Source organism: Ctenocephalides felis, unplaced genomic scaffold (genome assembly GCF_003426905.1).
Source record: "Ctenocephalides felis isolate EL2017-DRISC unplaced genomic scaffold, ASM342690v1 CF-g0.4_SCAFFOLD_01170, whole genome shotgun sequence".
Taxonomy (NCBI): Eukaryota; Metazoa; Arthropoda; class Insecta; order Siphonaptera; family Pulicidae; genus Ctenocephalides; species Ctenocephalides felis.
This window is the reverse complement of record NW_020537324.1, coordinates 49,008,900-49,025,575: the sequence shown is the minus strand read 5'-3', so window position 1 is coordinate 49,025,575 and position 16,676 is coordinate 49,008,900. Positions and strand designations below refer to the sequence as shown.

General features: G+C 30.9%; 1 protein-coding gene across 1 annotated transcript; it reads right to left on the bottom strand.

The window, feature by feature from the left end:
- Positions 1–3,055: 3,055 nt before the first annotated feature.
- LOC113367343 lies at positions 3,056–11,271 on the bottom strand. Its single transcript, XM_026608954.1, has 7 exons — positions 11,151–11,271; positions 7,834–8,070; positions 5,522–5,690; positions 5,077–5,284; positions 3,883–4,404; positions 3,621–3,754; positions 3,056–3,426 (listed from the first exon to the last, which is right to left on the bottom strand). Exons 1-7 carry the CDS (start codon positions 11,166–11,168, stop codon positions 3,056–3,058), a joined length of 1,659 nt encoding a protein of 552 aa, XP_026464739.1. The 5' UTR covers positions 11,169–11,271.
- Positions 11,272–16,676: the final 5,405 nt, after the last annotated feature.

Here is a 16,676-nt window from a genome sequence, read left to right as displayed (position 1 = left end):
TTTATTCCTCAAATAACGAGATATTATTACAATAACAATATATAAATTGCCGGAGTTGTTCGTCTCTAATTTTAATTAATTTTACGTATGCCATAAAAAATATTTCAAGAACATTTTAGGGATAAAATGTGCTATATAAGTGAAAAGAGCAAGTAAGACAAATTATATGAGCAGTTTACCCACTGTAAAGCACGCCACATATAAATGCTCTTGGAGTAGTCATTGCAAATGCTAGCCTAATCTGAATCAGATTTCATTAAGATTGAATTGGCATATTTTGGATTCAAGACTTGGATATATTCGTACCACGCTTTTCAATGATTCACTAATTTTTGAATTACGAAATTACGAAACAAAATGCAAATATTCATTTTTGAAGTGGCATCAAGAAAGATTTCAAAAAGTGCATGGAAAAAATTATACTTTGGCAGTAGATTTGTAGTATGGTACCCAGTTCGCTTTCAAAAACAGTTATGTCTTCAGATTTTAAAATTCAATCCTACATATTTTGGTAAAATTACTCTTTCTGCAAGTCATTTTTGATCATTTTATATAATATAAAATATTTGTACAATAGGATAATCCTGCAAATCAGCTATTATGTAAGAATCAATGGACAATTTGACGCATCTAGTTCTATCGATGGTAACTTTCTGTCGCCAAAATCTCAACGGATAGAATAAATAAATATTATATAAATCCAAAGTAAAAAACCCCATTTCTCACCAAATTAAAGTATAAACTAAATAGTATATAAACTTACTATTATTATTTTAAAAACTGTGCCTCCAATAAAATTTTTGCATTGTAAGTTAAACAGCCTGTTTAAGATTGTTACGAAAGTTGCGCATCTATAATTTTTTGCAATTAGAGACGAACAGCTCCATTGTCAAATTAAATTAAATAAAATGATTAATAATACATAGACATAATACGTATAAAATATGTATAATATAAAATAATAATTTAATGCGAGCAATAATATTAAAATTGGAATTAAATTGCAGTTTTGGTGCATCTAAAATAATAAGTACTAATTAATCAATTAATATAACAACAGTATATACATAACAAAAATAATATGTCCTATATACAATATAAAATAGATATACACGCAATAGGTATGTGTTTCAATTACGAATAACTAAAAGCTATAGGAGTAAATATAAAATTTTGATTAGCAATATAACTTTGGTTTGAAAGAAAAATTTAATTGCAATATAATAAAGACTTGGAATTGAAATTATTTTCCCCAAACTGGAAAATTTAATACAAATAGAAATTTATTTCATTATTATGTATCAATTAGTAATACAGATTTCTGTAACAACTATCAATATCTAATTACACCGTACTGGGTTTGCGAAGAAATATTCACTGACTTTCAGTTACCATGTCAACACATATGATATGTATAACTGACTTTTGTGCATTTACTTGGAAGCAGTTTGAGCCCACTACATATCTATGGTGTTCGTAACATCAGTAAAAAATTAACGTGATTTTTTAATACATCTTATAAAATTTGTCATATTAATAATTTTTAATTTTTTTTAATACTGATAGAATTTGATCAAATACTCTTCTTTACATTTGACTAGCTCTATAGAGTTTGGTATTGTAATTTAATAGTTTTTATTAAAATTTACTTCACTATATATTTACAATAATAACATCTATATTTGGCTCAAACGACAGAGTTCTTTAAACACATATTGCCTATTCAATCCTTCTCGATAATACTTTGCTATCTTTGTAATAATTAGAGGTATTATTATTAATTTAAATGGTATAGTAATGTTTGGTTCAATTCTTGAACATTTTTAGGAATGTTTGAAATACGCACGAAATTGAAAGTCTATGTAAAAATTTAGCGTTTAATTGATTATGAATTTCCCTCTTCATTTTAGGCGTCAGTTGAATAATATGAAATTGCAAATAATACCGTAGAATAAACTTGAAACGACATGTTAATAATGACAAACATTGCACATTCGCATATTTATATATCAAACTTATCTTTCAGGTTAAACCAATTATTAACCCTTTCGCTACGAGCGTAGCATATAGGCGACATCCACATAACTATATACATGTGTACGGGTGTAGCTTTTAGACATTCAATGTGCCGACCTTTGCTTCAAGATTCATCACTACTGAAAATTCTAAATCACTATTATAATTTTTATGGACCGATTCTGCCGTACAACAGACCAATGTTTCAGCCAGGCGTTTTTCTCAGATTGTCAGTTAGAAAACATAACCTAGAAACCGCACAAAAGTCAAAAAAACGATCTTAGATAACAGGGTCTTTCTGACCTAGCTTCATAACATATGTGGAACACACAGAAAATACATCTGCTGTGCTGCAGAATCAGTCCATTAGTCTTTTACACATGTATTTTAAATACATTTTATTGATAATGATTGAAAAGTTTTAAAATTCAAAAAAACCCGGCTGGGCAGCTTGTCGTTCCGTACAGCAGCGTCACTCCTGGAAACAACTATCGTAGCGAAAAGGTTAATGTTGATGATATAAACATCATCTGTTTAATTTCGCAAATAATATCATATATATATCATATCAAAAAACATATTATAATAATTGAATATTATTTAAATATATAAACTTTCGCCTATGTAACAAACACCCTACTAAGACGTAATTTTATTACTTCTTTTACGCCAATTTTGTCAAGTGTCAACCTAAAGATAATATACGACTTACTTTTAATAAGAGATTCTTAGTTATATAGTAACATTCAAACAAATACAAATATATTTGCATGTGTCTAAATGACACTTGACTTTTCGACTGCTGGTTAGAGATCAACTTTGCCGCAAAATTCTTTACAAAGATATATTATAGACCTTCGAATCATGAGAGTATCAAAAGAATTTATAAACCAGATTAGGCTGACGCCGACGCACCTTCTGAGCCCTACCTCAGCTTGCCTCTAATTATAGAAGGCAACGGAACTACGCCTCAAGTCAACGTGGATTTTTCATCCAGAGACTGATAAAATTCAATGCTCACCGTAACCTATTGTCCCTGTCAGACGTTCATCGCATAGAATACCGGCGCCGAAGAATCTGTTGCAGGTGCTATGTTTGTCTGACTGCCTCCAGTCGGGGATGTTATCGTGTACCCATCTTGCTGAGGAGGAACGGTGATAGCAGCAGCGCCTTCCGGCACTCCTCGTTCAGGGTATTTGGTCAACGTTGAATATTTTGAAGCCTCATGGGGTTGATCTCCATATTGTTGCTGTTGTTGCTCAGCAGTATTTGCGTATTGAGGCTGCTGATTTCTACCGGGTGGAGAGTCGGAATATTGTCGCTGGGGTCCACTGTATCGCATAGGATAAGCTGGTCTAGGGCCAGGTCCGGTTACTAAGTGTAATTGAACTTGGCTAGGTGATGCATAACCTGTTTTGAAAAAAAAAAATAAAAAGATTATTAGAAATTATATTTTGATTTAATAGTACAAATTTTGAATAAAGAAATATAACTAAAAACATCCATAACGCAAAGTATTTCTTCTATAGGCGTCCACATAAGTCGTTATATGGATGCTGACTATAGGTGACGCTTGTATATATTAAAAATTTTAATGTTTTTACCTGTTGGGGCATTACCAGGAGGTAGCACATTAGCATTGTTAGGCATGGGAAGACGAATCATTTGTTGGCCAACGTGAATAAGAGACTGCTGTTGATGATGGTGATATTCCATCATTGGATACGACCGCCTATATCTAAAAACGTTAAAATTATAATTTGTTATTATAAAATAATATACAAAAAATATGTATGTTAGTATTACATATTAGTAACGCTAATATTAATTTTTTTTCAGTGATATGTAAATAAGTTGAGTATTTACCTATCTTGGGTCCTATCATGCATCCTCATTTCCGTTGCATGTACTTCATTCGTGGAGTAATGAGGCTGGTGCACATATCCTGCTTCTTGATTATTATACGGTATCAGTACCATAGTTTGGTGATAATTTCTCAAAGGAGGTGGAGACTCAGGCCTACCGCGACTAGGACTCCTTGCAGCCGTGTAATTCGGATGGTGCTGATGAGGATGTTGATGGTGCATACCGTAATGTGGATGGCGATCGTAGATATTCTGGTACATATTTTCTTCCTGGTGATAACTATGCCTGTGATTACCATCTCGATCTTGGAAATGATAATACCATTGTGCTTGTTGTTGAGCAGCGGCTGCCGCAACATTTGCAGCAGCAGGTTGCGGTAGTGGTTGATTAGGAAGTTGTTTTTGAATTGGCATTGGCTGGTGCTGTGCTGGCGGATGTATATGTTGATTCTTGGTTAAAGTAGACGGCGGTGATTGTAGCTGAGTTTGCATCTGTTGTAGAATTTCCGTAGTTGATCCAAATCTGGAAAGGCATATTTCATGAATAAAGTTTCAATTTTAGAATATATTGTGAAACTGGTGCTTCAAAATACTTTTTATAGTTAATTTAAAATTGTCTATTATAAAAGGACAAAATGGACAAATAGGCAAATATTAAAATGACATCAATAGATTCAGATATCATCAGTTAGTAAGTTCTTAATATTTTGAGTAAAATAGTTACATATTATAACAAATAATGAAAAATTAAATACCCAAAGAACACTAAAATCAAATTAAAAAACGTTGAATGAATAATCAATTTTATTTTATTTTCACTAGAGAAACAATTGAAGTAGCAAAAGTACACCTTTTTCTACACAACTTGCTTCTAACTAAATGTGGGTTGCAGCAGTCAATGATCTCAATTAATATCAATATTATATATAGCAATATTATCTAGTCCATCTTTTAGCATCAATTAAAAAACATCTCTATAACTCAATGTAGCCAATATCAAATACATGAATATCAAATACAGGAGTATGGCAGCGAACAACATTTTTCGGTGCCATAATAAATTTAACGCGTAACTAGAATCGAAATGACAATATTTGTGAAAAATCAATGAATCAATAAATACTATGAGGCGTTCAGTTTTCGTATCAATAAATATCATGATTTCTCATCAATTTAATAAATCATTTCTATTTACCTAGGTTTGATTCCCCGCACAGATGGACGTCTGTTGAAGCCGTAGTCATCATGCTCATCATCAGATCCACTTGCGTTGTTAGTATTTATAGATTCTGCTGCACCGTATCGTTTCTTTATTCGTTCTATACGACTAGCATCTTGCTGAACAAATGCAGCTAATTCATCTTGGATTGGCAATTCTTGAGATCCAGGAGTACCAGGGGTTCCTGCGAATAAACCAAAATTATCAATTGAAAAATAAATACTGAATATTTGTAGAGAATGAGTGAAGTAGGGTATTTATGTAGTGGTGAATAACATTATGTATTAAAAAATAGATTAATATTGAATTTTTTGTTAAGACCAAGTTCATTTTTGATTTATTAATGCTGAATTTTCAAATCAACTTCGTTATATATGTGATATGTGATATATTTCATATTTTATAAAAAATCGACATTTACCTGCAATAACATCAGGTGCCACCTGCTCGCCATCTTGCTGTTGAACGCCAACAGCAGGGGGAGCAGGCGCAATAGTTTTCATCAACACTTCATCAATGTCTCCAAGACTATATTCGGAACATTGTGTACCGCTGCTAGCAACACTTACACGCTCGCCAGGTCGACTTAACTAAAAATGAAAAATATCAAATACAAATTATTTTTTATTCAATAACTTCATTGTCTTATTCATACACTAATTCATTATTATTTAGAATAAGTAACTCTAAGTAAAACAAAAATATACTATTAAGTGTAATAAAAAGTGTAAGGGCACAGTGTAAGTTATTCGATGTTTGTAACAATTAAAGAAACGTTTGCTGAAAACACTTATTGTTAGTTAAGCTGTAAAATAATTTTGTAAATATCGAAGCAATATATTAAAGCAACGATACAATGTGCTTCTTATTCAAAGTTCACTTACTATTTAAATCTACATTGCACATAAAGTAAATTTAAAATTGTTATAATTAAGTATAGTAAAATTTAAAAAGAATCATTAATTAGTAAAGTTAAACTGCTATCAACCATAAGTATTTCAAACTAATAAATATCTGGCATTATAAGCAAACTTAAACTTAACTAAATCTGTATGGCATCGTGCTTTAAGGCAAATTGCTGGAACTTTCCATACCCTAACAAAGTGTTCGAGGAATATTAAATGTTTTCAAATAGATTAATATAAATATTGTAACATTGTCTAATATTTATAAGAATTATATAAACTCATTTGCAAAGTTGAAATTATTCACTTAAAGTATATAAGTAAGCTTTAGAACTTTAACAAAAATTAACATTGAAATTTCAATCATTTTCGATATTCAAAAAAAAATACAATAAAAAAAAATTAAATAATTTTTTTTTCAAAAGCAATTATTTCAACACAAGCAAAAAGTTTTTTAAACCTTGAATGATCGGTTGATTCCGGCGCCCGAAAACATGAACGAACTAGTGGGGTGGGTGGCATCGTGCCTTAAGGCAAATTGATGGAACTTCCCGTACCGTAACGAAATGTTCGAGGAATACTGAATGTTTTCAAATAGATTATTATAAATATTGTAACATTGTCTAATATTTATAAGAATTATATAAACTGAATTGCAAAGTTGAAATTATTTGTTTCAACAAAAAACTAAAAAAAAAAAAAAAATCGAACAAAAATTTTTTTTTCCAAAATCAATTATTTTGTTAAGACAAGCAGAAAGTTTTTTGAATCATTCAAATCGGACGCTTAGTTCTCTCAAAAACTGCCATTTTTTACATATTTAGCTCCGTATCTTTGAGATGGCTGGGCCTGCCTTTGCCAAAAACTAATAAACACTTCTCCCAATCATTACTAATTGAATGTTTTTTAGATCATTCAAATCGGATACTTCGTTCTCTCAAAAATTCGATTTCTATTTTCCGCACTCTTTGCTCCGTATCTCCGAAACGGCTGGACCTGCCTTTGCTAAAAACTAATCAGCTCTTTTCCCTATCAATAGGAATCGAATGTTTTTTGAACCATTCAAATCGGTTGATCCGTGCGCCCTAAAACGTGACTGGAAATTTGTATCCACACATACATACACACACACACACATACACACACACACACACACACACATCCATTTTTTCTGAGGTATGCCAAAATGTTCAGAAACCTTCAAAACGTCGAGAAATGTAAAAATTTTCAATTCCGATTTTCGGCCCATTACAATAACTTACCCTACGGGAAGTTAAAAAATGCGGACACACAAAACACACACACACACATCAATTTTTTCTGAGGTATGCCAAAATGTTCAGAAACCTTCAAAACATAGAGAAATGCAAAAAAAACATTTTCTATTTTCGGCCCATTACTATAACTACCCTACGGAAATTAAAAAATAGACTTAAATATTTCAGTCATAGTTACTCGTTCTCAAATAAAATTAATTAATAATTTTAAAAAAAAACTAATTGTTACACCAATCAGTTTAACATATTTACAGTAAAAAGATCGTAAAGCAATATATATTTTATCCTGTCGGTTTGTATAGAAAATTTAACTAATATTCAATCTAAACAACTGTTCAATTTCGATTTTCGGCCCATTAAAATAACTTACCCTACGGGAAGTTAATAATCGTGTTCTGTTACATTGAAAATTATATACAACAATAAATAGCTAACCAATTACTTAAGTAATATCTGAATATAAAACAGCAATACAAGGTTCAAGTAAACAATTAAATCAATACCATACATTATTAAATAACAAATAGTACTTATAATAAAATGATGTATACCTGATAATAATAGTCATCGTGATTGCCCATGGCATGGTGATTAGCGCTGACACAAGCCGTAAGCGGTGCAAGAGACGATAGAAACTGTTTCCTTGATTCGGATGCCGTAGAAGTTCTGTTTGCCAAAGGCACGTGCGCACCCGTTTGTAGCAGCATTCCTGGCTGAGGGGCGTATTGCATGTGCTGATGAGGTTGCCCATTGCCAAGATCAGGAGCCGTCGAGGGACATTTGCAATTCTGTCAAATAGATTAATTGACCATATTAATGTTTTTATAGATAATATGAATAGCAATCAAAATAATAAAATTTTATGTGATATTTGGTAAGAATAATATAAAGTCTAGTAAACTTCCAGTACCGCAACTTAAACTTTTTAAACGCTTTAAAGTTTTTTGAGAACTTTAAATTTTCTTATTTTGATTTTTTATTTGATAATTATGAAGCGAATAAGGGCCGCGTTGCAGTGTTACAGCTAAAAATTATAAATCTTGATACGGAACCCATGGAAATGTAAAAGGAATTTGAACTTTTTATTAAAATCTCTATAAAATATCTGATAATTGGATGCACATATGTCTAATGATCATTATTGACAGTCAAATGACATGTTTAACTTCCCGAAGTTTATGTTTTCATAAAAAAATCGATTCGCTAATTTTATGATTTCTCGAGCTTTCAAGCCATTCTGAATCAAATGAGACCTAATTTGGGAAAAGTATGAATGTGTGTATGTGAACAGATTTTTTGCCGTAAATCGACGTTTTCTCAAAAACGGCTGGACCGATTTCAAAAATTTAAAAGTCATTCGATGTAACTCGATGAGGACTATTGTTTGTCAGTTTTGTGCAACGATCGGCCAAGCCGTTCGTCGATCGGCCAAGCCGGTCCACGTTTTAGCCCGCAAATCTGAATCGTTTTTGAAAATTCAAAAACCGTTCGAAAAATATTGGTTGGGAATCGTTCTGATTAGTTTTGGTAAAGATCGACCGAGTCGTTTTCTTATAATAAGGTGTTATAAAAATTTTTTCGATGAATTTTATAAATTTTTTTACGGTAGGTACCGCAGTCATAAATCATACTAAAATATTACGGCCCTACGACAAGTCGTTTAATTTTAAAAATTCGACAAAGTTTGCAAAAATTAGTATCGTTTTCTTGGCGTTTGTCAAAATTAGACATCGACGTTTGCTCAAAAACGTCTGAACCGATTTCAGAAATTTAAAAGCCATTTGATGTATTTAAATTGATATGCTGAACCGTTTCTTTGTAATTTGGAAAAAAGTGTTGAATTGTTTGTCCACATTTAAGCTCATACTAACGAATCGATTTTAAATAATCAAAAACTGTTCGACAGATGATACTAATTATTTTCCGTGAAAATCTACCGAGCCATTTTCTTGTAATTAACAGTTGAAAAAAAAAAGTAAGACGATTTTTATGGAACTTTTTTGGCGATATATAACATGGTCTTATAAAACTTACTGAAATATTGCGTCCTTATGACAAGTAGTTTAATTTTAAAAATTCATCGAAGTTTGAGAAAATGAGTAGTTTTTTTGACGGTTGTTAAAATTAAAATTAGACGATTTACTTGGTATAAAGATAGAATACTTGGTCTGAATGAACATACTAAACCAATAAGGGGAAAGTCCCCTAGTGGCGGACACCTAAGGTTATTTATAAACATATAAAAAAATATTTTACGAAATGTTTATTAAATTATGATTTATGTTAGATAACAAAGTTAGAAATCAACCTAAATTAAAATAATTAATAAAAAATAATTAATACTATCAATCAAACTTTGTTATCAAAGATTATGATTTGAAACAGTGGCACCTAGTACCGAACATTTCAAAATAACCTGCATTGATCATATATGTAGCCATCTACACTCTTTGGAATGTTTGCACATGTGTCTTTGACGAATATTCTTAGATATTGCAAAAAATCACTATTTATCCACCCTTTTGGCTGGGCCTCACCGATGCTCTCAGATGGAGCATTCATCATAAGATTTTCATTCTTTGACTAGGATATGCGAGGACACTCATACAGAACAATTTAAATGATTGGAATAAATTACATGAATTCTTACAAGAAATATCAATATGTTTACTGTCCGGAAGTTCATGTAACTTGCCTCAAGGCAAAATACGAATACCAATTATTTTTATCTTTTTTGATAATTATGAAGCGCGATGGTGTCTAACGGTTCATCATTATAAATCTTGATTCAGAACTCATGGAAATGTTAACAGAACCTGCACTTTTTATTAAAATCTATGTAAAACATCTGATAATTAGATGCGCATATGACTAATGATCTTTATTGACAGCAAAAGGACATTTTTTATTACTTTTTCATTGAAACTCCAAAACGGCTAGACATGTCTTCCCGAAAATTGATCTTCATTTCGTCAATTCAAGTAAATTGTTTTTTTAATCTTTCAAATGGGGCACTCCGTTCGCTTAAAAATTGAATTACTATTTTCGGCACTTTTTGTCCAGTATATTCGATACGATTGGATATGACTCGGCAAAAAACTAATCGGCACGTCATCCCATGAATAGAAACTAAATAATTTTTGAATTATTCAAATCAATTGATCCGTGTTCTCGAAATCGTCGATAAAAAATTGTATCCGCGCATATATATATATACTACACACACGTACACAGATTCTTTCTGAGGTATACCAAAATATTCAAAAACCTTTGAAACGTAAAGTTATGCAAAAAATTCATTCTTGATTTTTTTGGTATTACTATAACTTACTCTACAGGAAGTTAAAAAGAAGCAAAATTGTATATATTGAAAAGTAAAATCGCCATCTTACAAATCAGTGCAGCTTTTCAGAGAACCAAAACTTATTTTCAAATTTCAAAATGTTACAAATAATATTTATCCTCATGAACTATGATACTAAATTATAACAGTTGGACATATATGGTCAGAGTAAAATTAAAGCAGGAAATTAACAAACGTATTATCTAATTATAAACATACTACAATTCCGCACGCATAATATAATGATAGTTATTTTATTATTATAGATAATCTTTAATATGAATTATATTATTATTAATGTAATAAATCGGATTATTTGCGATACGCTATAATCTATTGTAATACTTCTGCGGTAGACAATAATATTTCAGTAACCTAACGCATTCCATATATAACACAAATATTAACTCAAAAGCATCTGAATAAAAGCAGCTTTATGTAAATATATAAGTTTCTTGATAATACGTTACATACTGAGCATCATAGGTTTTAGTTGGAATAAAAAACAACAAATTCATAACGTACCGCATTTCCTTGAGGCATAAGCACTATCGGATTATCCTGATCTTCCCGCTCATTTGCCTCAGGTATCTTTTCATGTGTAGTCGATTTTCTGGTAAACAGTTCTGTTATCTTCCTGTAAGCGGACGATGAACTATTGGAAGACGACGACGTCGAAGAAATACTACTAGATGAGCAGGGGGGAGAAACTAGAAATTGGAGCACCGCCAGCGCCAGTCGGGTTATTGATGTGATTCGCTGCCAGCTGCGCCTGGGTAGGGTATGAATTTCGCTTCGAAGTGGGCGCGGGTGCTGTGTCAGAAGCTTCTTCGCCGGATGGACTATCCCGTTCCTCCGGTTTGGCCTGGAAAATGATTATTTATATATTTTACTATTGTAGCAATAAATCAGTGGTTTCCAACCATTTTCACACCTCATCCCATGATAATTAAAAAATTTGTTGCGCGCCCTTTAGATTCTTTAACAATTTTATTTCAATAATACTCAACTGATATTATCAGACTACAAATTAATATGAAATATTATGTAAAGATATGCATAAAAAATAACTATTTTCTCATATTTTCTTTATATGAGTTCAATTTATTCTGTTCATTTCCGAAATTTGTATGTTTATTTGGAAACAGCAGTATGCTGCAACAGCCTTGCTTCCAACTGAGGGAAAGCGTCCCACAGTTTGGAAACCGCGGCAATAAGTATTTAAAGCAAATATACTTCATGATAAGTGTTAACAACAATGCATTTCCGAGCCAATATTCGGAAGTAAAATTTAAATCAATTTTGATTTTTTTTTACTTCAACAGCATATTCTTTAGTGACTATTAGTAACATTCAGATGATTCACTAATATATTTAAATTAATGTAATTTAGATGTTTATTATCTCAGCAAACAATTAGTGGATAGTATCTACTGGATACCTACTTACTGAAATTGCAATACTTTTCAGTTTATAGGTCGGTAAATTTCCATATCTTTTGATAATAAATTTAGAATCTGAATCTGAATCTTAAGATAAAAAGATCTGTAATTTCAAATTGAGAGAAAATTTATAAAAAATAAACAAGGGGTTTAAATAAAAATGTATGATATTTGTAAATTTACTACAATTGTTTTCTATTTAAATATTTTAACTGATTCTATAACTAAAATGTGAATAATAATCTCCCTTCTTGTACAAAATAAAACTACATACAAATAATGATTATTATTAATTACATATGCAAAATAATTCAATAAATTGCTTTCATGTATGTAAATGTAATTGAAAGAGAAACGCTAAATGTGTTGGCATATTTTCTATCTATAAATAGCTATGATTGTAATTAATGGGTTCTGATACATATTTTATTCTCCATGAATTTAAATTTGAAATAACAGAAACAACAAAATGAATTTTTATTTGATTATATAAATACATCGAAACTCAGCTAAAAACCTCATTTGTATTCAAAAATTATTTGCGTTATTTTTCATTTATTTTATTGACCGTTTCAATGATATAGAATGTCTCCTGCTTCGTGAAATGTCGATGACAAATATATTTTTTAATATACTTTCATACTTATCTAATTATAATCAACGTATTCTTACAATACGATAATGAATATTTTAAAATATGGAAAGGAGGAGTTTATGGAAATTCATTTAATTTTATTAACTTCCCGAAGGAGAAGTTTATGTTTTCATCAAAAAATCGGATTCGCTAATTTTATGTTTTCTCGACGTTTCAGGCCATTCTGAATCGACTGAGACCAAATTTGGAAAAAGTATATATGTGTGTGTGTGTGAACAGATTTTTTGCCGTAAATCGACGTTTTCTCGAAAACGGCTGGGCCGATTTCAAAAATTTAAAAGCCATTCGATGTATCTCGACGAGAACTATTGTTTGTTAGAATCGTATCTCGACGATCGGCTAAGCCGTTTCTTTATAAATCGCAGAAAAGTGAAAAATTTTTCGGCTACGTTTTAGCCCGCAATTCTGAATCGATTTTGAAAATTCAAAAACCGTTCGAAAGATATTGGTTGGGAATCGTGCTGATTAGTTTTTGGTAGAGATCGGTAATAACGGTTTGCGTTATTATTGTCAAATAATTTCAAATTTTGTATTATTTCTTTTCAAATTTATCAAATATATATCTTGAAGAAGGTAAAAAAATTACACCTGGGTTTAGTTGAAACCAACCTTTCAGGGCTAATTATAACATACAAAAATTATACACAAACTCAAGTGAAGAAGATCGGAGGGAATGTACAGTCAGTCAGATGTGAGAAAATGTAACTTGTTACGGGAGACACTATATTTTTTATTCTTATTATGTTAAAAAATGTAGTTTACGTTGATTCATTATAAACATTTATATTAAAAGAGACATAATATATTTTTGTATTAATTATAGTTTGCGTAGATAAATGAAATTAATTACTTAGAAACAAGTCAATTTTGTTAAAAATGAATATTCTTTATCGAATACTTGGTTCGATAGATGTTACAACTAGCCCCAAACGCGGAATAAATTGTAATATAGCACTTGTTCTAGGAATTGATTAATTGTGAAGTAATAAACAACAGTTGTGAAACTATTTTTACACGGTACAATTAGATATACTACATCTTTATTTCGTAAAAATATAATCAGTGGATCTCAAGATTTATTAACTAACTAGATGACCCGACAGACATTGTCCTGTACCCACGTCTACAATTTTTAAATATTTTTTACTAATATTTTCCCAAAAATAATAAATATTGCTTTTTAAATAACTCTTTACGCCACTTATAATATGAGCAATGTTAAATGTAGAACTGCTTTAAATAAAATGATGAGTCTCAATTCCCACACTATATTGGAAGTTGAAGTCTTTTAAACGGTATAACATAACTATAACCATAACATAACACTAGTACTTCATGTTGGATTGAATTAATTTAATTTTTTATTATTTAAGATATCCAAAATTGCATCTTAAACTTCTCCTTATCGATATCGTGAGGGCCGAATTGTATGTATTCATCTTTACTTTCCCATTTGTTGTTATAAAGTGAAATTTTTACGAATTTTAAAAATATTGTGGCAAGATTAGGCGTGCGCTCGTATTTTTCGCATGCATCGCATTAAAGGTAGGACCGGACCTGATTAATACTTAATTTTATATTTTAAGTAAATTAATTTGTCATATATGTATTATTCAATATGCCATACATATACTGTATTGTATATTATATTAATTTCTGGCATATCTCAGCTGCTTTTTGGTAAAAATAATGAAGACATTTCATTTTTCTTATTCATAATCATAAATTTATTATACATATTCTAATATTGTCTAGGTTCATAAGTAAATTGAAATTTTTGGCTGATGATAGTTTTCATTTGTTTTCAATGCAAACAATGACATGTCGTTTTTTGCCATTTTTTCTATTTATTTCTACAATATCGCACATACATCCCAATACTTTATAATCACATACATCCTAGAAAATGTCCTTAACAAACTTCAGAAAAAATTATCAAAATCCGAATAATCGTTTAGAAGGAGTATACAATGAATGCTTGTAATTTAATATGAACTTTATATAATAGCAATAAAGCTCAAATTGATTCTACGTTTTAGTTAGGAAACGTTTGTATGAGAAAAAGAAAAGGGCTGTTTTTAGGGCTTTCCCGGCTATTATTCGATTTTTCTCGTCGTAAGAACCGTCCTTGGACTACAATAAACATTTAAAAAATAGAATTGGCCAAATTGGTCCAGGCGTTGTTGAGTTAAGCGCTTACCAACACATTTTGCGACTTATTTTTATATATAAGATAAAAACTGTTAGAACAAGCCACTAACTCACTTATATTATCATACTCAATTAGAACATACTTGTAATTTAAATTTTTGTAAGAACATGTATATTTGCTATTTAAAAAAGATTCGTAAATAAAATTAATCTTATGAATAAAAGTGTAGTAACTACATTTGAAAGTACTATTACAAATTGATAAACTTCATACCTCATCTTCAATGTCGTCCTCGACACAGGTCAGCTGTCTGATCCTCTCCTCCAAGCTGGTGGTTTCAGGTTGCTTTTGTTGTTTTCGCTTCGGTTCGTACTTGATGAGCGACCTCCTCAAAGCGTTCCGTTCGATAGTTCTCCTGATCGCCGCCTCCTCATCAGTCTCTTTATTAACGGGAGCCAGCGGTCTGGTTCTCTTTGATTCGTCGAACGCTCGAAGGTTATCAGAAGTAACCAGATACCTGGGAAGGTTAATTACAGTCAGTTTAAAAGAAAAAAATAGAGAATGCATGTCAATGGACAGAAATATTCTGTAGATTATGTTTTCTGAACAATAATTTTGGGTTTTAAATCAAACCTTAACTTCAGTTGTTCAACGTATTGGAGGATAGTGTTTTTTTATTTAACACTATGCAAATGTTTCAACCTTGTAAGCTATGCATAATAATAATTAGTGGTGAATGGTATCGTACCTTAAAGCAAATTGAGGAAAAACTAGTGGAGCGCATGGCATCTAGCTTAAGGCAAATTGCTGGAAATTCCCGTACCAAATATTATTATTTTTTTAAAAACGATTAACATTTTGAAAAAAATTGACTTCGAAAAAATTAGATTTTTGAGAAACTAGGAATTTGACAAAAACTTACTTTTTTTGAAAAAAATGTCTTTGAAAAAAAATGATTTCTTTATTTTGACATATTTTGGAAATTCTGCAATCTGCAATCGTACTGCTTTAACTGCATAGAGAAAAAATGACAAAAATTTGATGTGCATATGTCTAATGATCATTTTTCACCGCCAAATGGCATTTTTTTACTTTTTTTTTATTAGATCTTTGAAACCGCTAGACCTGCCTTTATGAAAATTTGATCAATTCTTCATCTTGTCAATACAAGTAAAATGTTTTTTGAATGATTAAAATCGGACGCTCCGTTCTCTTAAAAACTGAGTTACCGTTTTCGGCACTTTTTGCCCCGTATCTTCGGAACGGCTAGACCTGCCTTCACCAAAAACTAAACAGCACGTCTCCTTATCAATACAAACCGAATCGAATTATTCAAATCGGTTGATCCGTGTTCCCGAAATCTTCGACGAAAATTTGTATCCGCACACACATACACATATATACATTTTTTTAAGGTATGCCAAAATATTCAAAAACGTAAAAATATATAAAAATTTTCATTTTTTATTTTTTTGCGATTACTATAACTTACTCTACGGAAAGTTAGGTAAACGGTAAATGTAGGTAAAGGTTTGAAAAAATATAATATGGCTTAGTTGAAACAATGATGCAAAATTTTACACAGTTGCTTATAAGTTCGAATGCAGTCTATGAAACGCTTCAAATAGTTTGAGTTCTCAAAAAATGGGTGAAAGTCACGACAATTACAGCTATTAATTTGCCCACAATTACTGCCAGATTTAGTAATATGTGCTAAATTTCCATTTATGTACATTGAAAACTAGCACTTTATATTTCTACCAAGTTTCTTTAGAGTATTGTCTATAAGAAAATATATTAAA

Excerpts from the sequence above, each read along its gene's own strand:
- LOC113367343 (XM_026608954.1), bottom strand. Across the intron at positions 5,691-7,833 it reads ACGATGACTATTATTATCAG|TTAAGTCGACCTGGCGAGCG; the intron begins GTATACATCATT and ends TTTCATTTTTAG. Across the intron at positions 3,755-3,882 it reads CATGATAGGACCCAAGATAG|ATATAGGCGGTCGTATCCAA; the intron begins GTAAATACTCAA and ends TAACGTTTTTAG.